This window comes from Labrus bergylta, chromosome 19, assembly GCF_963930695.1.
Source record: "Labrus bergylta chromosome 19, fLabBer1.1, whole genome shotgun sequence".
In the NCBI taxonomy this organism is placed as follows: Eukaryota; Metazoa; Chordata; class Actinopteri; order Labriformes; family Labridae; genus Labrus; species Labrus bergylta.
In genome coordinates, this window is record NC_089213.1 from 18,280,782 (window position 1) to 18,307,724 (window position 26,943).

The window sequence follows — 26,943 nt, forward strand, 5'->3', positions numbered from 1 at the left end:
ATTTCATGAGACAAATATGAGAAAAATGTCAGCTCAAGTAAACACAGTCAAATGACTTTCTTGATCAGCAGTCCAAAATTCAAAGATTCGTAATTGACAATTGACACTTGTCTCATTTTTCTTTAAGCTGAGCTCTAAGAATGCGACGCCTGTAAGACAATTCAAATAACTTGGACTGTGAGACTAAAACTTTATATTGAGACAAAATTTGAGAGCTCGCAAAAGTCAAAATTTGGATCTAAGATCTTAGAATGAGAAAACTGTCAAAAATACAAGAGATGTCCCTCAGGGTCTCACACATGAGAGACTGGGAAAAATAGACAAATTCTCCTTTTGACTCATGCTTATTTTTGTCCAAGACACATATGAGATATAAATAAGAGCTTATCCTAAATATGACTTTGCTATGGGCCAGCTAGCTAGCAAGAAACTGGGGGAATGGCTTACCTTTCTTTTTCTTTTGACAAATTATAACTTGTTGAGCTTTTGTAACCTTCAGAAAAAAACAGACTAACAGTTTAAACCCTGTTTTTAGTAGTCTATGTTTGCTAACCAGCTGCTACAGTACAGCTTCATGTTTGACAGACAGAGTCGTATTTAATAACCAACAAAAGTGGGCCAAAATCTTGTAATAATTTATACGATAGCAAACAGGTGACATGGAAAAGTCACTTTTCAACTTTGGGTACTTTTGCCAAAAGTTTTCAAAGAGTTACAGCTGAGGTCAGTATTGAGGTTGTTGTGCTGCTTATTCAAAATGTAATTCAGGCAAACCTTCCTGCATAGGCCACATATTTAAGTCACTGGACATCTCTTGTACTACGTGAGCTCAGACACATTTCATGTCATGTGTGTCTGAATCACGACTTCGTGTTAAAACGTGTTGCATCACTGTGGTTGATGAATCCACCTCAGAGGAATGCCACACACAAACTTAGGGATGGGCATGTGTAATGAATGAAGGTCAAACAGGCAGCCAATAATCATGTTGTATATAATTAAAATACATTTGTTGAACGAGATTGAGAAGCCAGTCAGTAGGACAGATGGGTCAACTTCAGAGCTTCATATTCTGTGTTTTATTAACTGTTGTTTGAGCAGCAGAGCAGCCTGGCCATGAACTTACAGATTAAACACATTTCAACTGGATGACCCCTGACTGGTATACAGCAGAGACATGATAAAGAGGGCAGCAGATCGTTTCACCTCGTGCTATAACTGGATGTACCTGTAGTTAAGGGTACATAGGGTGCATTACACTGTATTGGTGGAACAGGTGGACAGAGAACAAGAGGGACTAAATGAGAGAACGTATTCCTCTGCGATGTTTGTTGGAATTTTCGATAATGAAATGTTATACAGTATGTTTCTTTTTGATCTTTTTGTTTGAGGCCGACTTCACACCTACTCATACTGGACTGTTTAATGATTTAATTCCCTTTTCTTGATCACAAGCTTGCGGAATAACTGCAAATAATACAATAACAAGAACTGAAATGGAAAGGCCAATAGTGTAGTCTTCTAGCAGAATGCAAATCAGTCATGAGCTCTGCTGTGCATTTGTTATCTGTTCTCCTTTATGTAAGGTATTTTGCATAATTGAAATACATTTGTGAGGAGCAGAACATGCTTTTTTTTAAATCTGCCATATGAATATCAAATGCTAAGACGGAAATAATGCTATGACTATGTCAGCCTTTTAATAAAAAAGACTTGTTATCAAAGACTATTATGTGTATAAGAAAGACCTTTTTAGATGTTCATAAATTGCATCTGCAATGTAGTGCTTGTTGCTGAGTCAGATAGTTGTAAAGTCACATATTGGGAGTATAAATGCTACATTTTCTGTGGATTATTGTTCATGCAGTCAACTGAGGCAATCAATCCCTCAGTGCAAGCTATAACACTACTGAGAAAGCTGAAGCCTAATCCAGTTATGTTATCAGAGCATGGTTTAGCAACCTGTCTGCGCACCTAAAAACCAAACTGATCCGATTGATTCAGACTGCATGTAAAATGATGGGAGGTAAACATACAACCCTGAAGACTATTGTTAAACAGGTTACTTTAAGACAAGCCAATAACTGTATGTTCTACATACAGAGCATGAGCGGCTGCCCTCTGGTAAGAGGTTCACAGTTCAAGGCAGGATAGGCACTGGACTATGATTTCTCTTTGTGTTTTTGCACTGGGTTTTAAGAACCTGATGTTGTCTATCTTTTTAGACATTTTCTGACAGTATTTATTAATGTCCATGTTAAATGTGACTGATGCTGAATGTTGTCTTGTTATGGCTGCAGCATGATTGAGGAGCCCACGATAAATCTCTCACATTGTAGGACTACAAAGTACATTTTGATCTTGATCTTGAATGCATCACAAACTTGTACCTGAAAAAAGTGATCTTAAGCAGCCCTGGCTTTTACTTTGCTCTACTGAATTTATATGGACTTATTCTGACTCCTATAAATAACACTGAATGTCTGAGTCAGTTGAAACAATGTTGAGCATATCCCTGTCAATATATTTTGCACTGATTTATTCTCACTGATTTATGATTTTAGAGGTTTGTAGTGTTGTTTCACAGCAAGTTTACAATACAAGGAGACGGTAACCGCAACCTGAAATAGCCAGTTCTTCTTTCAGATTCTGTAAATTTGCTGAGCTGCGCCCAAAAGACACAGAGAGCTGGCAACTACTGCATTTAGGTTCTATAGTTCCCGCATGCTCTGCATTTTGCCAAGTTTCATTTGTTTTTTATGAGCTTGCTGATAGACTCGTGGCAAAACGACACCAACAATCTAACTTCTTTGGCAGAGTGAAAAAAGCTTTATTGGTAGTTGCTATAAAGTTTTAGGTAATGTATTGCTGAAGAGACTTAATTATTAAGAAGTAATCTTCAAAGAGGGCAAAGTGCTTAGGGACCTGAGGATCTCCTGCTCTGAATGCTTTTTAAAAGTCTGCCAGCAACCCTGCAATCAGCCAGGTGAAAGTCCAACCGTTTTATCAAGAATTGAGATATCTATGTCTCACATGTACTGAACTAAATCTTCCACTGTTGGCAGCCTCTCGAATGCAATCTTTGTTTCACAGTGATATCTGGATGTGTATGGATCTCTCACACATGGCTGTACTGCATGCGTTGTCTTTGATAACAGCCAGAGCTGTAAGAATATTTGTTGTAGCCTTCTGTCCATCAGTGTTGCTCCCCATGTGACCGACCTGAAATTAGCATAGTGGTTATATTTTTCTCCTCCAATGCGCCTATTGTCTGATGTGTTCCTATTGAGGGCCTCACATTACAAGCCCACAGTGCGCCTATTGTGTCTTAACAAGGACCTTTCACACACTCATGGCCAATACTAGCACTTATTGGCAGATCCACTGTGTAGCAGTCAGACTCTTGCAGGTGTGGTAGTTTTCCATGGACACTCACGCTGATAAGAGAGTGAAAGAAATACAGTAGATCTGGAATTAAAATGCTTAGAAGATACTGACGCCTTCATTTACACTAACTCGGATTACTCAAAAGTAGAAGAAAAAAAAAGCAGTTTAGAAAGTGTCAAACTAAAAAGAGACCATTCAACAGAGGTAGTGTCCTGATTAGATATCTATTAGAAGTCACTTGTACAGAGGATTTAGACAGATAACATGTCTCACATGCTTTCTTCCAAGGCAACATCTGTACAGCAAACTGCCTTTGCTGTGGTATTGATTATTGCATCTCTGGGACAAGCTGACTGTGATAAGACAATAGAAGTGGGCTATCAAGGAACAGCGGGGTGATCCGAAGAGAGGGAAGGGCTTCCCTTTGTACACACTAATCTCCTCTTGGCCTCAAATCAAGGTTGAGGGCCCGGCTGCATTCCTAGACCATCGGCTGCAAACAGTCACACATCTTTAGAAAGTCAACTGTGTGGGCAGCATGGGACTTTCATGTAAGGTGAATTATAGTTTACAATAGATAGGCCTATGAGTAATGAAAGTCAAACAGCTTATCAAAGATTCCTCTCCACACCCATCACTTCATAATGTAGAGCAGGAGTTCTGTCACACTAAAGTAATTACCACACAAAGGGTCACACTAGAAGCCATGCAAAGGGCTGTTACAAAGTTTGATACGCATTATTTCTAGCTTTATTGTTTAGTCAGCAGACAAAAAAGAGCTACCACAGCCGAAGCACTACGCTGTTCTATAGAAAAGGAAAGTAAAAGGTGATCCTTAAAAGAGCATTGAAGTGCTTTAAAAAAGACATGGAAGTCAAGAAGCAGGTTGGTATATACTTGCTTTAACCCATGAGGAGCTGTCATCAGCTTCCTCAATCCTCATCATGCAACCTCTGGAAAGAGTCGATCTGTGTTATCACTCCGCCACAGCTGCTGTTGCCCAATAGAGAGAGCGGTGGGGAAAGTGGGCCGGGCCGCACCCCCCCCCCCCCCCCCCACACACACACACACCCCTCCGCAGCCTTTATAAAATTCCCTCATACATCCGCCTTGCGTCGCACGTTATAAACAAAGCAACGCTTCTGACACTGCTACAAATAGTGCTGTTTGGAAAGAAAGAGAAAGAGAAAGTTTTGTGGACCTTTTTTGGGGAGTGTTCATATCAAGACAATCAGAAATAAAACAAAAGGTAGGTTTCTGCTTTGACTTCCAACTTTATTGTTTAATAAAACACTGGTTGCGTACTTTTCAGGTTTTAGTCAATTTGTCTGAACACGTTGGTGTTCTGTTTGGCTGTACAACACTTTTTCAATACAGCATGGAGAGACAGGTTTTTTTTTTTTTCAACCACAAATATAAGAAAAGACCCAACTCACAAATCAAAACGTGTCGATTGCAGAATGGTTTTTTTTATTCTATTGTTGTGCATACAAAGTGGCGATAAACCTGCGTTATTACATGTGCAGGTGCTGTTTTGCAGGGCCTGTCATTGTGTTTGAGAGTATTCATTACATTTCATAATAGTAGTAGCATGTAAACAGGTTGAGTTACCTGATCTTATCAACATGCTTTCACACGTGTAACAGGCTGTAAGCACTCACGTACACACACAAGCTCAGGCGAGACAGGAAGCTTTCATGAACGTGTTTTCAACCATTTTAAACAAAACTTTATTGTAAAAAGATTCAAACGTCCTCTATTGCTTGCTTTAAAACTGCAACATGCCCTGTATTCCAGCTTTGTTATCGAATGTTTAATCAAATTAAGTGATACATGAGGATCCTTCATACAATGAGCAGCAGCAGCTGCTTGAACTAGTGATGTTTATCAGTGTTGATCCCCTCAAAACCGCCCTGATGCTCCCATTAGTCACTTTACTGCAGCACCCTCATTTTGATATCTTTTACAATCTCAAAATGTAGGTCTTTGTCAGCTTAGTACAGCAGGCCTGCTGCTGCGCTGATATTTCAGAACCAGGGATTTGACAGATTAAGTGAGTTCCCAAAGATTAGGGAAGCAATCATTGTTTCTGCAGATGGACGCTTGTGGATTTAAAACTATATGAAGGCAATGCAGGAAGGATGTCCAGGCCATGATTCTCCCTTAAAATTAAGACCAACTGCCCAAATCGAATCAGTCCATATGTTTTCTCTCTTTCAGCAGGAAGAGTTTGAGCTCTCAGGATATTTTGTAACTTGTATATTCCGGCTTAAAGTAGCATTTTGTATATCAGGATTTATTTCAGAAAAAAAGTAGACCTGTGTTGTTGTTTTTTCATTAATTGCTCAGACCAAATTATCTGGCTGTGGAGTGGAAACATAAGAATCTGCTGTTTAGGAAGCAACACTAAAACCTAATCATGAGAAACGTGTTTTTGTCTATTCTTAACAGAGTATTGGCAGCGTAATATAGCCATCTTAAGGCTTTGCTTACTGTGTTCGTGCATGCCATATTTTACTACAAAGTATAGAGTTTGTATTCTGATTTCAGAACACACATTTCACATACTCCCTCTGTTTCCTGTCCATGATTGCATAACACATTCTCACTTCTGCCGGGCTTCAGTGAGTTAGATTTATTCTTGACAGCATGACACACACACACGCACAAACACACACAAACACACACACACACAGTTTCAATAGGGAATAAGCACAGGAACTGGTTTGACTTGGTTAAAGACAACATGTGACTGTTGCCAATGACACCCAGCCAGTTTGGAGCACAGCCAGTTTAAAGAAAGCCCCCTGCTGCAGCAGCAACAGAAAATCCCTGTGAGAAAAAGATGGTTTCTATACTGATTAGAGATCTCAAGATCAGCCGTCAATGTTGTGCTTTACCTCTGTGCAATGCCTGTCAGCACCTGTGTGTCCGATCAGACATAACACTGCTCGTTTGCACTTACTGACATTGTTCCCTTTTTTCTAGATCCTTGCTTGTGTTGTTCTTACTCTCTGATGTACGTCGCTTTGGATAAAAGCATCTGCTAAGTGAATTGTAGAATTGTAGAAAAAGACGCACCACAAAAACATCACCTCACCTTTTGTTTACATTTTGAATTTAGCATGTTTTTCCCGTGCTGATCTTACAGGATTCTACATCTGCAGAAATAGTTTAGCAGCAGGTTGCAAGAAAAGTCAATAAAGCAGCTCTCTTCTCTCTTTGCGTGGGATTGTGATCTTCTGGGGTTAAACTATCAAACACCCCCCCCCCCCCCCCCCTTCCTCCCCTCCCCCCCATACTCTTGGCCAGGTGAAACATTAGCTCAGCAGGTCAACCAGTTGGAGGCACACATCGGGTAAACAGCAGGTGACCTAGTTGTCCCGTCCAGGCGCTCCCCCTCTGCTGCCAGCATGCTAACAGGCTAACAGGTGGCAACAGGAACAGTCTGCAGTCTTGTTTATCAGCTAATAAGCTGATAAACTGCTTTTTGTAGCTGTGTTTGCAAAGAGACTGTAAAATAGGCTTAGCGGATTCCCCCACCATGTTGATGCATAAACTAATTTTTCCCACTTCCTTGTCTGAAAAGTTGCTTCATTTTTAAAGAATGTGTGAGCTTCTCTGTCATTTCTCTGGAATCTCGGCGGGGGCTGATGTCTTGCCCTTCTTGACAAAGCTCCCGCAGTGTGATGGCGGCCATGTTTTTGGACGCCTCAGCAGAAAAATGAACCTGTTGTTTGATACTCCTCTTCCTCTGTCCTATTGTGAGGTCCGGCTGGCTCCAGTCCGGCCTCTGTTCTTCCAAGTCAGAGGAAAATGTGTGTACATGTGTGTTTGAGTGTGGGTCCAGGGCGTTTGTTTTTTTTTCTCTCTCTTTTTTTGCAGGAAGATCGTCATGTAGGAGTTTGAAATGTAATGAATCACGTCCTCTTAAAGACCACCTTGCTCCAAAAACCACAGTTCATTCCTGTAGGTCGATGTTGATGTTGCTTTTTTTAAGACAAACAAAAAGACAAATAGTGCACAAACAGATGGATAAAGTCTGGAAGGAGTAAACACAGCGTCTGCAACCAAGCAGAAACCAAGACAAACAGAGCAAAGAGACAGAATACAGAGGGAGAAAACAAGCAGAGGCATGAAAAGAGGCTGGGTTGTATCGATGGGAACCAGAGTGTCTGTTGCTTCCTGTGTCTGGGTCAGTGAAGGCTGGCTCTCAGGAGCCACCGGTGCCAGTGCACAAAGAGCCCTCTAAACTGGCTTATTGAATTTGCATGCAGAGCTGCAGCCTCAAACACAAGATCATGATCGCCTTGCTTGTCTTCTCACCCCCTTCTTTTTAATTCTCCCTGCCTCATTTTACACTCTGTTTCTCTCCCTCTCTTCTTTCTCATGTATCTTCTCAGTCATGTTTGCTTTTCTTAAAATATGTACATTCCCAATCCCAATTCCCCTCCCAGTTACCAGGGAGGGGCTGCTTTTATTTTCGATAATAAACTCGGGTAGTTCGTGAGACTTTCTCTCAGAGTGTCTCTATTGTAGGCGGTTCAGGTGTGGCCCCATTATGTGGTCGCATGTTAGAGCAGGTCCAGTCCCTGTGTGTGCATGTGCCTATACAGTTAGGTGTGTGTACAGGAGTGTGTTCAGGTCTGTAGTTCAGGTCTCTTTTGATGGACTTTGTGTCGATAAGACACTCACCCACCCCAAAGCTCAAACAATCTGTCATTTTATTATCTGTCTGTCTATAGCTCGCCAAACCCTGCCACACCTTAAATGAAATCCTTGTTCACTTCAAATAGCACCATAGCACATTTTCTGTTATATCATTTCAAGCATGATTTATTTTAAAAGTCCTGTCACGCAATAACGTTGCTGTTCTCTCTGACCTCCAGCATCTACAGCTCTTGAAATGGACGACATCCAGGTTATTGAGTCCAAACCCCTGCTGGTCGATAAGGAACTGCCGGTATGTTTCCTGGTCTGATCCAAGTCAAATAGTGTTTGGAAGTAGTTGTAACAGATATGCTTTGACATGCTGAAATATTGTATCGCTCAGCTCTGTGGGATTTATTCCTGACAAGCTGCTTGTGCGGTTATTAAGTTCATTCACAGTTTATTGAGAGTTTTGCACAGAAGAACCATGATGACATATAAACATACACGTGTACTACATGCCAAAAGATTACAAGTGTTTTCCAATCTTTTTAACATTCTCTAACGCTACAAATTGATGGTTTCTGTACAGCACAACCTATAAGGGCAATCTTTGTTGTATTGGCCTCACCCAGTAACACAGAGTTCTGCAAAGAAAGCTGCTAAATCACTGAACATTAGTCCTTATTATCTAGCATTATAGTCCTACTACCGAGGTCATATACATAGGAGAATATGTTCAGTCACTGGATGACATAATCAGGATATTAGATTATTGCATGTTTCATTGTAATTACATTGGTTTGATATTTTCTGTTGTTTCCTTGTAGGGTCTGAGAGAGGCCGTGCAGCAGCTCGTCGTCAAGGTATGTTCACAGACAAAGAAATAAAACAATTAGAAAAATGTCTTAAAGTTGTAAACAAAGCTTTGTTATGAATTAATTGAGTAATGTGACGTGTTAGCCTATTCTTAAGTCTTTTAGTCGTATACCATCTAGTGGTATATAAGAATAAATAACTCAAATGAACACAGTTGTTACGGTTAGCTTTCATTGCTTTGATATTATTAGGACTGAAATCAAATTGGACCTCCTCTACTGTATCTCAGTCCGCTACAGAATGAGTAGATTACGTAGCTAATGTGCACACACTTGTACATAAACAAACACATCCTGGTTGGTATGAGGGTGCTGCTGAGTCTGGGGGCCTGTCAGCACCTTGGACAGCATCCAGTCTCTCGCAGTCCAGTTTTTAAAGGTACACACCATCGTCTTAAAGGTGCAGTGTCAACATGTAGTTCATAATCTCAGCCATTTTTCAGTAAATGCATTGACCTTTTCCTCAAACGTAACACTCTACGTCAAAGTGTGTGACGTCTGTTCAGATCTTTCATCATGTTGACTCAGTCTCATCAAAGAGCTAAAAATGCCCTTAAAGCTCTGCTGACTTAATTTGGTGTCACGCTGCCAAGTAAGATGACCTGAGGGATCCTGGATAAGTGTCAGACATCTCTATTACACTTTAGTTTACAACAAATAGAGCCATAGGATTGCATGAGGGTGATACAATTGAAACAAATCGCTCTTCCACCTTTGAGTTGAATACATGCATAGACAGGCATTGGGAGTAGGACGTGTGCAAGTCAGCACACACACACACACACACACACACACACACAGATACACAACACATGTCTGACTGCAGGATTACGAGGCAGAGGATGGACATAGTGAGAGGAATCCTTGGTTGTTTATGTTTACATAACGTCGAGTCAATAGGTTAGAAGCACTCTTGGACGTTCCCATAGTCCAAACCAGTTGCAGCCAGAACTGGTTTAAAAACTATCTGACATGTAAAATCCCAAATTTTAGGCCACCATTGAGCAGATGTTTGCTTGTTTTGACTCAATCAGAACTCAAACAGTTTTTTCAAAGTGATTTTGAAATGAATGGTTGTATAGAAGCATAGGCACACTATCATAGCAATGATCATACATATTCAGTGTAAATATACATAGAGGGAATATTTTGGAAACATGAAGTGTATGTTAATTCATATTCATTTGACTTGAAATGTACTCTCATCAGGACATATTCCACATAAAAAATACTATACTCGTGAAATTCTGGCCTATAGTTAAATTGTAAACAACCATTATAAAAAATGATTTTCATTATTATCGAGAGTTTATTAGAAATACATATTCTTTCTGTTTCACTTCAGGTTATATAGGTTATAGGTCAAAGAAATCAGTTCATAAAACTTTTCCTGGATTGTATTTTTTTTCAGCTTAATTGACTTTGTTTTGCTCTTTAGCCTTGGACAACACAATATTACTGAATAATAATAGCAGCGCATTTATTCATCCTGTTTTCCTATTGGTGACTACTCAGTTGCCAATGGCCCTCTGTCTGACATTGACTGATCCAATTTAGGGATCGCTTCATCTAGAGTTAGCTTGTTTTGACCAGCCTGCAAGGCACCATGGGAGGCCAGGGGCTTAAGCCAACTGGTAAGCAGTGGGGGTATAAAACTGAGCGTTCCGAGCGGAGCTCAACAATTTCTGAGGCTTACCAACATTTGGATTTATAGCTCAGGGAGCCACTGCCTAAACACTTTTTTGAGTGGCGAGCGGCGTCAAACTCACCTCCTGCAAACATGGTTCTAGAGGATTCTGATGTGGAAATGATTGTTACTGAGATTGAAGTCAGCGTGAGTAGACTGAAGACTTTGTTTGCACATTTGGTCTGAGACATTTTCCGAGGATTTGTTGGTTTGTTCTCCTTGTTAGCCATAAGATTGTCGAACAGGTGAAGACACTGGATAGGCTAAAGCTTCATATTCATAAAGTTTGTTTCTTATTGGAGGAAATTGTGAGCACATGTTAAGAAGTGGACAATCCTTAAAGTGCTTTGGCTTGTTTTAAGTTCTTTTGGAGAAAAAAACATCGAATGAATAAAGGTCAAAATTTGAATGGCATTAAGAGGATTTCTACAATTGGATTAGGGAGTAATGAAACATTTTGGTTAATTCCTCAACTCCTCAACATTGCAATGTTTTTGAATTGCAATGTTAAGTAGATGTATGTAGGTCTTTGGAAACAGTCTTTTGTTATAGCTTCAAAGTGACATACTTACTTTAGTTTAAAAACAGAATTCATCAATATGTTTACTTAGAATTTTGGTTCAAAAAAGTTTCCCACATTTGATACTTAGTTTGGTTTGTTTTTGCTTTGATAGGAGCACGACGTGGAGACTCCTCATGGAAGAATCCATTGTACAATGAAGGGCATGCCCAAGGGTGACAGACCAGTGATCCTCACCTACCACGATGTTGGACTGAACCGTAAGCCTGCCTCATGATTTAGCTCTACATTGGTGAAACATCTACTGATGTCGCTAGAGGGTTAAGTGTTTTGTATTATAGTATCATGCCACTTAACAAATATCCCCAAGAGAACTTTATATAAAGTCCACTAGTTTACTGTATTCATTTAAAAGTAAGTATATTGCATTAAAGAAGTAGTTATGTATTGTTGGTCTTCAAGGAGTTTGATCAGACCTTTTGATAATATATTGAAACAACTTTAGATCAGAATTTAAATAAAACTGAAAAAAACAGTTTCTTCTAAGAAGTCATGCTATTGTCAAAGCCATCAGTTCATTTATCAGAACATTGATTGATTGTTCGAAGATCATTCTTTTTTAGTGTGCTATTCAGCCCAGTTATAAGTTAGAGCTACTGTTAAGAATTGAAAGTCACAGCAAGTGAGATTTAGGAGGGCCAAACGGAATTAAAAGGTGTTCAGAGTTCAAATTGATTTATTAAAACAACAACTTAGATCTCCTCTAGAAGGGAACAGATGCATTTCTGACCTTTGATTACTAGTTTCACAACTCTGATATAGATAATGTGAATGCTCTACTCTTTTCACTTATTCTTTTTTAAATCCTGCTTTTTAAAAATAGTTGATAATTACAGCAGTAGAAGTCTTCTGAGCTAAATGATGACCCACTGCACCTACAAAAACAAAGCCTGTGAGACTCACTCAGGTTACTTTAAGTCAATCCTAAATATCTGCCAAGAATCCCTTATCCACCTCCACCTTCCTTTGCCAGACAAAACCTGCTGGAACACGCTCTTCAACCATGAGGACATGTCCGAGATCATGCAGCATTTTGCCGTGTGTCACGTTGATGCTCCCGGGCAGCATGAGGGAGCCAACACCTTTTCCACTGGGTGAGCCAGACATGCACAAACACCCACACACACAAACACACTTAAATGTATGTCAGGCTGTCTGTGACCATTGACTGGACAGGTAGATCAGTGCGGATGTTCTTAAGGTGACCTAATTGGACAAGTGTGCTGTCTTTATCTCCTTCAGCCTAATCTCTGTGCTTTGATGGCTGAACTCTTTAACTGATCATGATATGGAAACAGATAGTGAATAAGGAGCAATAAATCCAGCTAATAAATATTGCACTTTGTTATTAAATTGTAAAATCAAAGTTTGAACAACGTGTGCTTTGTTTCCTAGATATGAGTACCCGTCCATGGACCAGGTTTCAGAGACCCTCCCATCTGTGTTGAAGCACTTTGGGTAAGTTGAGCTGCAGTTTTTACTCTGACTTTTACACACTTAAATCAAAGATATTTTCTAACCTGTTGTTCTAACAGTCGTTATTTATTTCCGACCACAGGCTGAAGAGTGTTATTGGAATGGGCATTGGAGCCGGGGCCTACATTCTGACCAGATTTGCCGTGAGTCTCCCCTCCTTTCCTCTCACTCAGGATTAATAATTATGAGAGTTTTAATCATTTAAGGATTACCAGAAGTGTTTCTTCTTATTGCTGATTTTGGCAATGAAACGCAGCTTATTGCTCGAGCCTGCTGAGCCACAAAAAGTCTCAGGAATGTTCCAGATCAGCTCAACACTAACACTGTGCGCTGTAGGATGTCTCACACTATTGACACAAGGCTGACAGAGATACAACTTTTAACTCCTCGCTGCAGCTCTCTCTATAGTTTAACGAATAAAAAACATTTGACAAGGAAAACTATGTGAATTAAGACATGTTTCCTAGAGCCTTTGTAAGCATAAATAACAATATGTTACATACAGGTAACACAGAATATGACAGAAAATCAGATTCCTACAGGACTTGAATGGGAAAAAAATCATCTTCATTAACATTAAAACTACAGTGAGTAGTTTTTAGCTGACTAATAATAATAATAATAAATAATTCCCGAAAATGTTGCCGCGGGGAAGGTGTCAGATGTAGAGATCACATCTGAATGCTGCTAAAACAGCCTTTTTAAAAAAAAAAAATCTCCACTGAAACGATTTTCTATAAGTGATACATCTGGCTGTTTAAAGAAAGTTTTTTGTTTCATTAATTTAACATAAACAGGACAAAATCAGTAAAGATATTTGCTTATTATTCTAAAAGTGGCATTGTGCTTTAAAATGTTCTTGATTTGTGTGTTTAGCTGGACTACCCGAACATGGTTGAGGGACTCTTGCTCATCAACATCAACCCGTGTGCTGAGGGATGGATGGACTGGGCTGCACACAAGGTAACACACACATTAATGGTTTGAAAATACACAGTTTCACAAATGTACCCTTTAAACATAGGCAGTCACTTGACCAGAAGCAAACTTAGAACTGTGGCAGATCTAACTAACAGACTAAAGTTAAACATTTTTTTTTGTACATCTCTTTCCAGATCAGCGGATGGACTCATGCCATGCCGGACATGCTCATCAGCCACCTCTTTGGAAAGGTGCAGATTCAAATTATCTTTCTTTTCTCACTGGTAGTGCACGTTTAGCATGTTGCTAAACTAGCTTTTATTGGTGTTTAGTGCTCAATGAGTTACACAGATTTTGTTTTTGGTTACCACAGGAGGAGATCCACAACAATCCAGACCTGATCGGAACATTCCGCCATCACATCCTCAACGACATGAACCAATTTAACCTGCATCTCTTCGTCAAGGCCTACGAAAGGTAAACATTTGGTCAACATTTTCTTTTACATGTAAGAGTCTTTAGGGCTAAATTCACTACTTAATGTACAACCAAACATGCCACTGGTTTTACAATCTTTACAATGTAATAAAAAAAATCTGAATCTGTTTAAAATTGTTCATAACATTTCTCTTTCTGCAGTCGAAGGGATCTGGAAATTGAGAGGCCGGTCCCTGGAAGTAATGTCAGAACCCTCAAGTAAGTTGTCATTAGCAACAATGAAATATCAACAAAACTCTTAATATAAAATGTGATATACTTATATGTCAGGCTGCTTTGTAATTTAGTGTTTCTCTTATCCAGGTGCCCATCTCTGCTGGTGGTTGGCGACAATTCTCCTGCTGTGGAGGCTGTGGTGAGTTCAGACGCAGTATTCACACACAGACATAGTAAACAAGCCTTTAATGCTAATCATAACACTTCCCTTCTCTACCGGGCTAACATGTACTTAACATGTTTCCCATTAACTACAGTCAACCATTTAAGCCAAAAAGAGACGCAAGATTTAAGCGCTTAAGGACAACTGTTGAACATGACTGACGCAAGAACAAGTGATGTAGAAAAGGTTTAATATGCGACTGCCATTAGATCAGAGAGGTGCTGCAAATCCCCCAGCAAATCTGTTACAGTGTGTTAGCCTTATAAGCCATAGCCAGGATTGATAAGCTATTCAGTAAACAATATATATTTTTGAATTCAATTTGATAATACGGTTAGATATTTGAAATACATTTTAGTTATAGCTAACTTACAATTCAGCCTCCAAAAAATGAACATCAAAAACAGAAACAAAGAGAATAATGTTTAATAAAAAAATGTACAATGAATAATCTATTTTAAGAAATAATGGCATTAAGAGGATGTCCAGCAAAAAGGACAAATAACCTCCCATCCCCTATCTATCCCTTCTTACAATTAGTTTTCTTTAGATCTGAAACTCTTGGAAAGTTAGTGTTTGAAGTTGCATAAGGCTGAAAAATAAATGTGAGTCCAGTTTGAATCAATAATATAAGTTTCAATGTACAATTTCTTTGCTGAAAATTCTCATGTGTACCCACAGGTTGAGTGCAACACCAAGCTGGACCCAACAAAGACCACCCTCCTGAAGGTAAAGGCCTGTTGCTCTCCACCGCTGCCCAATATCCTCATACTGATTATAATAGCCTTCATGGAAAGATATCTGCTGATAAGATTCCAGTGAGTCAGCAATTACCTGGTGACATATTAACCAGCTGTTTGAAAAGCTGAATGTGTCCGTGCGTACGCATGCTACCTCTGCAATCTGCTGCAGCTGACCTACTTTCTTATTTTACCTGTGGCAACCGTTTATGATCCACAACTGAAAACAAGTCGCTTTTAGTGCTAAAAAGGGCGTCATTCATTGGGGGCTAAATGTTCAAGATCCGGAGGAACACTAATTGAAGGTTGCAGGGACCAGGTGTTCAAATGGGATGTGTTAAGTTTAATGGCGCGTCTCCAGTAAATGTATAAGCACTACCATGCTAAACACTAATGGTGTTTTTTCTTCTGCTCTTTCCAGATGGCTGACTGTGGAGGCATGCCCCAGATTGACCAGGTGTGTACATCTGTGTTTGTGTGACAGAAACAGAAAAATCTCGACACCTGGGTAATCGGGTGGATGCCATAAGACGGTTGCACTTAAGAGCATTAGCAAATAGCAGACATGAACCGTAGTTGTCAGGTTGTAATCCTCTGCCTCGTGCAGCACCTGCTCACAGCAGCTGTCATACCTCAGAGCCTGAGCAATAATCTGCAGGATGACCAATCGAGTCTGTCAGTGTTATGTAAACAAGTGTGATAATTAGTGACAGGAGGACTGATTATCACCTTCTTTTTTGTCTTTCTTCTCTGCAGCCTGCAAAACTGACAGAAGCTTTCAAGTACTTCATCCAGGGCATGGGATACAGTAAGTACTCAAGACATGCAGCATTTCACATTGAAAGCACGCACTTAACAGGAACGTTGTGGTGACATATTGAAAATATGGCAATTTTTAGAAATAATTGTCCTTAAAAAATTCTAGTTTGATGAGTGTTTATTGTTTTAAAAAAAAGAGTTTTCTGCCACCTTGTGGTGAAATAAAGAAGTTTGGCCTCAAGTTCCTTTCAGTAGTCGTTGATAAATGACTCGTGCGCACTACATACTCACAGGACGAGAGCAGCTAACATCATCACACAAAGTTTCACACAGGAACTTGAAGGTGTTATAACATTACTAATTCATCTCCGTGTGTTTTAACTAAATCCTCTTCCTCCTCTCCCCTCAGTGCCCTCAGCCAGCATGACCCGCCTGGTCCGCTCCCGCACCGCCTCAGGCTCCAGCGTCACCTCCTTCGATGGCAACCGCTCGCGCTCACACACCAACGAGGGCAGGCGCAGCCGCAGCCACACAGCCGACAACCAGCGCGCTCGCTCCCACACAGAAGGCTCCATGGATGGCTCGGGCAATAGCAACGTGGACCAAGCCGTGCCCAAGTCCACCGAAGTGTCCTGCTAAGTGAAACCTCAAATCTCCAGACGTCCCGAAAAAAACCCCTGTCCAGGTCCCTTTCGGTTTGTGCTGCGCTGCCTCTAACTGACACACAGACACACACGTTCCTATGCACACACACTCACCGATGTAGAGGGGGCACTAAAAATAGCAAACCTGGGATTGTAAAAATGCATGTGGACACTCACCTGCAGACTTTGTAGTGCAGCTGAAACGCCCCATTTGTCTTTCTAAGGGACTCAAACACATCTCTGATAGGAAATGTTGCCACTGAGCTCCTTGGTCAGACGAGTATGTAGTTAGGGGCAACGCAGCGTCTGGGAACACAGAAGCAGAGAATGTCAGAGAAAGCTGTGGCTATCTCTCATAATCTCATATACCGTACTTCAAAAAAAAAAAAAAAAAAAAAATTAATTTCCATTTCTGTGTTCCCTCATCCTGTTTTCATCCATTTTGACCACATTGACACAGCTTTCTCAAAACGTACCTGACTGTAAATGACTGTTTTCTGTTCTTACTGTAATTTTTTTTGATCATTTACTCTTCCCTTTTCCATGTTTGAGGTTTTGTTGTTTGTGCTTAGGAGCAGATTTGTAGATGTGGAGAGGATGGGGAGGCACTTAGATAAATAAAACTGGCAGTTTGCCTTGTAACTTTGAAAATGAAGGGACAGACTTCATGTGTGTCATTCATACACAGCAAATAAACTTGTATTTTTTACAAATGTCTGTTATCCAAAACATTCCCTGTAATTTTAACAGTTTCCTGTCTGCGGTCTTTTCAGGAATCTGGTGTTAACTTTTTTATTACATTCCAATGAGACTGTGTGCTTTGTTTGTAAATCAAAACGCAGCCTGGATCACAAATTCAAAATCTTTTATATCTTATGCTTTATTAATGGATCATGGCTTCAGACAAAACTTTTTTTATGAGGATTTCTATGCAATCAAGCTCATAGGAACAAAGATGTGCCATGGATTTGTTCACTGTAGATGTGGTTGTGGGTCTTTGGGTGAGCGATGTGATGGCTCCACATGTTAACATGAGGCTAGCTGTAGAACTTACCTTACACCTTCTGCTCCTGTATTGTACTTGCACTACAGCAACGCTTTACTTTAAAGAACAGCTGCTTTGTAAAGATGCTATTCAAAACAGTGTAATGCTGTAGAAAAGCATTACAATGACATAACAGTTTGTATTTATTATAAAAATAATAAAAAAAAACTTGTAACTGATCTTCCCTCATCGTGTCTTTATTGCATATTTAAACACGTGGGCATAAAATAAGCCTTTGTCTTTTGCATTTTGGTCCATTTCTTCCTTTGAAAACATACAAATAAGAACAAATGATGGCATTTAAAGTAAAATATATACAGAAAGAATAAGCATCTACCTGTATGTTAAAGACAGACAATGTTTGGCAGAAATATTATTACAAATCAAAAAGCTCCATAAATAAGTTAAGCCTTCAATATTTCACACTCTTACATTTTTTGTGCAAAACAGTTCTTAAAATATTTAGCAATTTAGTATATTTACACATTTTCCAATAGGAAAAAAAAAAGACAATAAGAAAATCCCTTATACTTCAACACACACAACACAAATACAAAACACTGCAAAGCACAAATAGGTCAGGTTTGGTGTGGATGCTCCCGAAGGCAGAGAGCATGACTGACACCTGTTAGTTCATGACTTCTGGGTAACCATAGTAACTCTCCAGCTCTGCAAAGATGTCGTTGGGGTTTTTGCAGCTGAGGTTGCAGAAGCAGGCCTGGACCCACAACATCTTCCAGGTGAACCCAGACCCGTTAGGACACTCAAAGTCTACGTCGATGGTTTTGGACTTGTAGGGGATGCAACAGCGCTCATCGGTGCAGACGCCGCAGTATTTGGGCCGGTACTGCTTCTTGCTGGTGCAGCCAGAGATGGTGAGGTTTGAGGGCTGGTCTTCCCTGTAGATGTTTAGACATTTTTTCCCCGGCTGATGGAGGAAAGTAGAAAGAAGAATGTAAATCCTGTGAATATTTTTAATTTAAGAGGTAGTATGTTTTTTTTTTGATGATTAAATGGAATGCTTACCTTAATGTGTTTGGTGATGTCAACCTCACAGGGCCGTAGGTTGCAGAGGCGAGACTCTTTGATGAGCTCACATTGGTCATTGGCGTTAGAGATCCTCATGGACAGACCACGGCCACACGTCTTTGAACAGGGGCTCCATGAGGTAGTCTGGGTAATGCAGTTCTTGTGCCAGCTCCTGGTTTCAGCTGGGGGAGCTGGATCAACACAGAGGTGGGAGGTCAATAGATAACGTTAATCCAACTGATACAATATAGATTTAATTCAAAAATAGAACTAATGCAGAAAGTTAACTGACAATTAAAAATAGAAACCTTATAAGGCTTATATCTACACAACCACTCCTTATGCTATAACTCCTTTTAGTAAAGGAAGAAAGTGTACCCTTAACCGACACTGTTTTATAACATTTCCTTTTAGGACAAGGTAAATTAATCCAATTAATGATAATAATGCGATCAATGTCCTCTATGCCCTTTTTAACATTTTAATTGGGGACCAGCTGGGGACATTTCCTACAAACGTATACATGCAAAGTCTCTGTGTGTAATCTTAATCTTTAAATTGTGTTTGAGCTGTAATCTGGAACTGATTAGCACCATTACACAACACAGAGAGATCTTCTTTCCCACTTTTCCCTTTTCAACACTGCTGCACTAAAGGAACGGAAACTGGACATAAACCAGAAACAGTGTGAGGAATTCCACAAGAAAAGGATCGGTCTGTCCCTGCACACACACACACACACACACACACACACACACACACACACACACACACACACACACACACACACACACACACACACACACACACACACACACACACACACACACACACACACACACACACACACACACACACACACACACCCCAAACCTCATGATCCTCCAGAACTACAAGCTGTCCTCTCACATCTCCAGACTTCTGATTGCCAAATCCACACACAGTTGCAACAGCAGCAGTCTACTTAGGTCAAATCCTAACCAACCACATTTGAAAACTATTCATGAGTTCTTTCTACTACAAAATACAGAATTGTAAACTCGCCCTTTTTTCTGATAGGATATAAATAAAGTAAAACTTGACCTTGGAGGGTATTAATGTAAAGACTTTTCATTCACTGGACTCTTAAAACATTTCTTTACATGTACAATGTGGTCAACTGTTCAAAATAATTTGTTCATCTGAATTTATTCATGAAGACAACTAAAGAATACCATACAAGAGGGAGTGCTGCTATACTGAATATTAGCACATCTGTGATTCTGACAGAGGGAATAGTAAGAAGATAAATGCAGCTGCTAATATTAAGTATAACAGCACTACATCAAGTGTGACAGTTTGAAAAGCTGTATATATTGGTAAACAGTAATTAGCAGTAACTAATATATTTATTTTCAATTTGATCCTTGTCTTAGCCCCAACATCACAACTTGTTTGACAACTTAACTGGATCTGGATGTTTTCCAAGCAAAGCATGTTCTTACAGTTTTTGAACTTTGTGTGACTTCATGAACAGCTGCTTTGTATTTCATACATTTAAGGTTAGGTTTCCATTTATTGCAAAACAAGTGAAATAAGAGCTTGCTGATAGTTGCTGTGTGATTGATCAATCTAGACAAACGCCATTTGCTGTAATATTAATTTCAACGGTATTTGGAAAAACTGGCTAAAGACTAGGCTTTCTCAGAAATATGTCCTAGTTTATTAAAAACTAACATGTTTTGCTCTTTCAATACTTCATGCATTCCCTTTGATTTGGCTTTCCTGATGTTCTCAGACTTAACCAGGGTTGGGAGGAAATAAGGGGATTTGTTAGTGCTATTGGGAAATTGAAAAAATGCATCCTCTAAAAGCAAAATAATATATAATGTATATACATTACATGCAAAACATCTTACCCTCTACTGCGTGCCGCGGCGCTGTCTTACGCCCTCTTTTGGATTCATCACAGATCCATTGCTCACAACACTGCCCTCGGACTTTGACCCTGCGCGGGTTTTGGCACCACACCCGCGGAGGCTGGGACTCTGTGCACAGAGGGACACAGCCGATGGCACCGTTCACACACACACATTGATATTTACAGCTGGGACTGAAGCTCTGCCCATTACGATAAATCACCCCATCATGCTCGCAGCCGGTTCCCACCATATCTGACAGAGGGGAACGACAAGAGGGCACATGTTATAGAGATCTGCAAGGAAAACTGCAAACACTTAGAAATGATAGTAATGGGTTTCCTAGGGATCAACTTGACTGAACCAGAAAACAAGAAGAACGCTGTGAATGACAAAAACAGGTTTAACACAGTGCATTGTACAGTATAAGTTTTGTCCCCGAACTTGTACTTTTTCACATTTTAAAGAATTTTAAACAAACCAGAATTTGTAATACTTATTCTGGCTTTTGACTTTATAACTACCAAAAAGGAGAAGTCTCAACTGCATATATCAGTTGGATAAACAAGTGCAGAAGCTTGCACCAAATCTAATAATGCAATAAATCAAACCTTTTTACATTTGTATTTGTAAATACATTTTGAATTTTAAAACAAATACTGTCTGTTGTGTAACATGTGTGATTTTTGAAACTGCATGAAGGGACAATGTTGTGCTAAAATGTCCCCTGTATCTATGGTATGTAAGACTTTATCAGAATATAACTTATTATCTGTCCACTAGAAGTTTGATATTATTACCCACAAATAAGTTGAATTCAGGCTTTTTATGTCAAAAAATGTGTTAATTAGGAAGCACTGTACACTGTTCTGTTCTGGTCCATGTCACTGTGGTGTGTTGCTTTAACTGAACAGTGGTGCAATGATGCCGACTATGAAGATAAAGAAACAAATAAAAACATGTCCCTGATGTATGAAAGCTGTTGTTTGTTTCAGTAGAGTGACACTTACATGCACACACTCCTTTTTCGTACCTAGGCTTGTCCGAGCTGTAGTCACAGTACAGTCCCTTGTGGTAGTCACAGGTGTCAGCCTCGTTGCACACCTCCCCCACCTGCCGGGCGCAGGCCTTACAACAGTCGCAGCCGTCCATGAGGAGGCTGATGCCCGGCGGACAGGCTGGGGTGACCTCAGGACACTCGCAGGGCCACTTGCAGTACTGCGTCCGGTTGAAGAGGTCGGCAACTTGGGTAGTGACTGCTGTGGTGGGTGGCATGGCAGTGGAATTCTGGGAGTAGGCCTGAGGAAAGGAAGAAATGCAGGACAAATTAAAGCTAAATAAAACCCCTAAGCTGTTTAGTGCATCACATTTGTAGCTTTTTTTTTTTTTACTCAACTTTTGGAACCTTTACTACATTGACAATACAACACAAGTCACAAATTCAGAGGCTTTAGGCTTTAGCCAACTTTTATGAAATGAAAGATATTTGAGCCCCTGAAGTGAGGCAATGTTGCTGTTGTTCTTCTTTTTACCCTAATCCTGAATTATTTCATATCCAGCATTCTTTGCAAACCTGGTGTGACAAACCTCTTCTATGCTTGCCTGGGTAAAATACACGGCAGGAGCAAACATCCAGTCCTGCTGTGCAATAAATTAAACACAGAGTATAAAAGAATGAAACACCCGGTGAGTTAATCCTATTAAATCAATAACATCTTGTATGTGTTGAACACTCTGAAAGTGTTCCATCATCATGTTTATAATCTGAACATAACTGACTGTGCTGAACAGTTACAAAATCCTGCCAATGAAAGTTAATCATCACCTCCCTCCCTCTCTCTGTGTTTGACTCTCACAAGCTGCTCTGTAAAAAAACTCGACACTTTGTCAAAGCAGATGTTCTCACTGAAACAGGCCACATGAGCCACATTAACAGCCGAGCACTCGGAAGTTAGTTTTGGACAGAAGATGCACGAGTCCCAACAGAGGACATTTTTCTGACAACAAATACCCCTTTTTATATTTGGAATTAATTTTTGCTTGTTTTGAGAGCGGAATGTTCCTGAGACATTTCCAGAAGATGATTGTTGTTATTCAATGTGGGAGGCATTAAAATTAGATGTTTTTTTTGTCTGCAACAAATCCTATTGGAAAGCTACGTATCCCAAATAGTTTTAAACAAAATGTACATTTCTATTTATCTCAAATTAAATAAAGATGAAATCATGAAGGCTCATGAAAAAGACAAAATAAAGCTGTATAAAGACTTAATGTCCCTCATAAATACCAGACTGTTAAAAGGAAGGCATTATTAAATGTTCACATCTGTCTGTAAACTCAGAAATCAAAACACTATGTTACAAACAACAGAGGGCTACACGTAAAACACATACACACTTCATCTGTATTTAATTGAGAGGAAACATGCTTAATCATCTTATTCAAGCCGTATGTACCCTTGAGTTATTTCTCTGCACTTCAGTGGCTTTAAGGCTGTATTAATAGCTACCGCAGTGTTTAGAGATAAAGTAGATGAACTGAGCCATTCTCCAGTTAGTTTAGCACACAGCTATATCGGGCTAATTTACAGAGAAGAACATAATGCTGGTCAAATTCAGCAGGATTTTATTTTGAAAGGATTTCATCATCGTGAGGGAATAGCAGAGCACTCAATGGATTACAGAAACAGAGGGGACCTACCTTGAGCAAGACTACAAGAAGAGCAGGACCCTCAGATATTTTGTGACACATCGGTGCAATAACTTCATTTCCTGCATTACCTGCAGCTACATGTCATTTTTTGGTGAGGGTTAATAAAAATAAAATACAATAACACACTTTCTCAGAAATGTCCCTCCAAAAGCAAGTGTTGTTTAACTAATGCAGCTATAAATAAGTATATAACATGTTCAAACAATTAAGGCTATGTTTGTGATATGGTGCATAGCATTACATTGTGTTTTAAAAATGATTATAATATCAATATCACATATCGACACCATTCAGAGGCATTGTTTTAGTATGTTTTAACATTTATAACATTAATTACCTTACAACTTGTTAAATAACTTAAGAGGGGGGAATGTAGGCTATAACTGTTTATTTACTTATTTTGTAATAAACTATACAATCAATTTTACCATAACCATTTTTTTCCCCACACAGGCATCAAATTTCCAAAAGCTAATCCACACACCGATAGACAGGGCAAGGAAACATTGGAAATAGATGATACTCTGTTGAAAAACATTATTGAAGCTGTTCATAAAAGCTATGTCTTAGAGGGCCGCTAGGTGGCACTAAAATGCAACAAAAGGTTGAAAGTGATGCTGAAGTGATGCGGCTGCCAGCATCTCACGCTGAGGGATGATTAATGACAAAAAAGACTTCTGTCTGAGACTTTAAGAGAGGATGATGGGGTTCAGGCCAGTTTCTCTAACCGTACAGTAACAATGGAAATCGTATAATACGACAACAGGAAGAAAAAGACTATTGAATCAGGGAATCATAATCTGGGGGCCATTACAAAGTATATCTAGGAGAAAAAAAAAAGTTATTAAAGCAAGAGTTGGGGCAAAGTAAAATCCTAGGTCTAGGCCTACTGTATAATAACAATTATATATCCTATAGCCTAGTCAAAGGGAAAATACAAATAATCCAAAAGCATTCTGGAAAGTTCTTCTAATCCCCATATGACGTTTATAGCAACTTTAGCCATTTACAAATAACAGGACACATAAATACTTTCACTGTCACTGTTGCTCTCCTTCCTGAAAGTGAGCTACAGCTTGCGCTTTGATTTTTGCTGCATTCAAAGTCAAATCAATCCTCCGTCCCACCTGTTGAATCCCGGCGGCAGTGAGAATCCACAACAGGAGCCAACTCATCACTGGTGTGAAAGTGCAAATGCATTGAATCCGGAATGAGTCCCGCGTTAAACGCTCGCCACGCAGCTCCCCGCAGGTGTGTTACATCCTCCTCGTGCCCTTTCTGTCATCTTGATCTCCTCCACCACCTCTGTCTGGGTCCGGACCGCGGCTGACAGCCTGTTAAAGAGTCCCGACTGACGTAAGGTCTGTAAGGACGAGCCCCGCATACTTCTGAGTGTGCGAGGGGACGGTTCTTTCTCTTTCCTTTTGCTCCACTTTCACCCGATCCTCCTCCTTCTCCTCCCCGGAGAGCCCCGGTGGCTGGGGCGTGTCTGCAAACCCGGAGACATTCAAGGCCACGAAGAGGTCCCTGTGACACGTGACTGACTGTCGTTTAAGTCAAGATTATATTGTATTTTGTATCTTAAAACAGTAAGCACATGCACTCATATGCATTTGAGTGAAAGTGATACAGTCCACACATGTAAAAATGTAAGAAAAAGGCAAAAATCAGGCGTCCAAGGAGTGGATTATTGTAGGCTAATCACTACATCTTGATTTAAACAGATACAGTTGGTATGGAACATAGTGGCAGATATGGTGAGACATCAAGACAGCATTTCAGGCAGATGATGACACATGAAAATGATCCCCATATCCCAAGACTCAAATCCAAGACAGGATGTAAACGTGGAATTGTTAAATTCAAGTGGCTTTTTTCTATAATATTTCTTGATGTCAAATTTGCCATAAAATAATTTTTCATGCAGTTAAAGAAACATGAGCGTTTGAGTGTTCATGCAGGTAAATATGAGCAAAAACTGTATTCGTTTTACACTGTTTGAAAATGTGCACATATTTAGATAATTGCGGACAGATGCATTCAGTTGTCTGTCAGTTGAGTTATTCCTCACTAATGCCTGATCTAAAACTAGACCACTTTATGTATAAACTCTTAATCTTTCTGCAGCTCATTTCTTGCATATTGCTTAATGGTTCATTTGGGAGTTTTAAACTCCAGTCAAGCCCCAAAGAGTCTCTAATGCGTCATTTTACTGTCATCTCATCGCATCACACCACATCTGATCCTATAGTTTTCTTTGCACACTTTAAGGCCATATGATTCCTACAAAATGACCAAAACTTCAGCTGCTCCAAGAATGATCTCAACCGCACTCAAATTCTTGAAACGAACATTTGCTTTTTAAAGGAGTGAACCGATATAGAGTGCAGGTTGTCTACCTCCTACCTACAGAATCTATTTGACACTGGAGCTGTGTCTGGCACACAGATGTTAAGTTTAAATCAATGATGTCATCTATCTCACAGTCTGCTACTTTGCTTTCCTTTCATTTTTCCTGGAAATCTGATTGTTTGTCCTTGAGATGACACAGGCAGCGGCCAGGAGAATTCCACTGTATGCTGCTACTCAACCATACGGAAAATGTCTTTTAGTGCAGATATATGGGACTTCTCCTGTCACTGATGAAAATATCACTGGAAATAACTCTGTGAGGATTAGACGCTGCAGGCGACTGAAAGAGAGAGAGAGGGGGGAGTGATAGATGAGAAATGAGCACTCTGTAAAGGAACAAGGTGCCCCAGGTCTGAACCCCTATTATTTACAGGCTGAGCTCTTATCCCTGTCAAAGAGCTGTCAGCCGCAGAGCTGATCTGAGATCTGAGCAGAGCTTCTCTCACTGTGTGACCGGGATGACCCCTACGCTGCACAATGTAGCTTCTCTCTCTGCTCCTGTTGCTTTCTTCCTATCGCTAATCTCTGTCAATTCCATATTTATCAACCTGAGTTCAGGTCAGATCATTGGTGTATTCATTACCTTTTCAATCCATGTTAATTAATATGTGCTGTCTGGAGTGGAGTATCTTTTCTTTGGTTCTTTGTCATGTTGTATTCCCAGTTATTCCTTAAATCTTCAAGTGTTCTTAGTGTAATGGTTTTACAATTTCCCCATCTGGAAACATAAAGCATATTTTCCTGTTTTTTTGTTTTTTGTTTTCTTTAGTGATTTTGCATTTAAAATTGTATTTAAAGCTCATGTGAGGAGTTTTGAGCTGGTTATGAAACAAGCTATTATGAAGGTGTTTTATTGAAGCAGTTTTAACTTTCATCATGGTGACCTGACGGGTCACTCAGCATTAAGAATCGCAACAAAATGCAGAGCATCATTAAATTGTGTGGCAAAATGACAGGTTTGTCCCTGTCTGACCTTACTTATTTGTATAAAGTAAAAAGTTTGAAGAAGGCCCAGATCATTGTCATCCTTTGTCCAAGAAGTTTAAGTTGCTGCTGTCAGGCTACAGATTCAGTCTGCTAGCATGTAGGACAAAGAGACTGAGGAACTCATTTGTCCCTGCTGCCGCCGCCTTTTTAAATGACTAATCGTGTTGCTTTTTTTCACCTGGTTTTTATCTATTGTATTTATTTATTTGTTCTTATGTTCTATGTTGATTGCTGGCTGTATGAGTGTATTTTTTTAGTCTC

At 39.8% G+C, this 26,943-nt stretch overlaps 2 protein-coding genes across 3 annotated transcripts; one reads left to right on the top strand and one right to left on the bottom strand.

The window, feature by feature from the left end:
- Positions 1 to 4,477: 4,477 nt before the first annotated feature.
- Positions 4,478 to 17,823, top strand: ndrg1a (N-myc downstream regulated 1a). 2 transcript variants are annotated; one of them, XM_020631665.3, is made up of 16 exons: positions 4,478 to 4,636; positions 8,277 to 8,350; positions 8,868 to 8,903; positions 11,277 to 11,382; positions 12,156 to 12,276; positions 12,578 to 12,640; positions 12,741 to 12,801; positions 13,535 to 13,621; positions 13,774 to 13,830; positions 13,953 to 14,056; positions 14,219 to 14,275; positions 14,381 to 14,432; positions 15,138 to 15,185; positions 15,618 to 15,653; positions 15,953 to 16,004; positions 16,365 to 17,823. In XM_020631665.3, exons 2-16 carry the CDS (start codon positions 8,294 to 8,296, stop codon positions 16,592 to 16,594), a joined length of 1,167 nt encoding a protein of 388 aa, XP_020487321.1. In that variant the 5' UTR covers positions 4,478 to 4,636; positions 8,277 to 8,293; the 3' UTR covers positions 16,595 to 17,823. The 2 variants fall into 2 exon arrangements, with proteins under 2 accessions (XP_020487321.1, XP_065803952.1); XM_065947880.1 differs by lacking the exons at positions 4,478 to 4,636; positions 8,277 to 8,350; positions 8,868 to 8,903 and adding an exon at positions 10,592 to 10,749.
- Positions 17,821 to 24,719, bottom strand: ccn4a (cellular communication network factor 4a). The gene is made up of 5 exons (XM_020631666.3): positions 24,411 to 24,719; positions 21,582 to 21,870; positions 20,572 to 20,826; positions 18,671 to 18,864; positions 17,821 to 18,572 (listed from the first exon to the last, which is right to left on the bottom strand). The coding sequence occupies exons 1-5, from the start codon at positions 24,456 to 24,458 to the stop codon at positions 18,273 to 18,275; spliced, it is 1,086 nt and encodes a 361-aa protein (XP_020487322.1). The 5' UTR covers positions 24,459 to 24,719; the 3' UTR covers positions 17,821 to 18,272.
- Between the last annotated feature and the right edge of the window lie 2,224 nt (positions 24,720 to 26,943).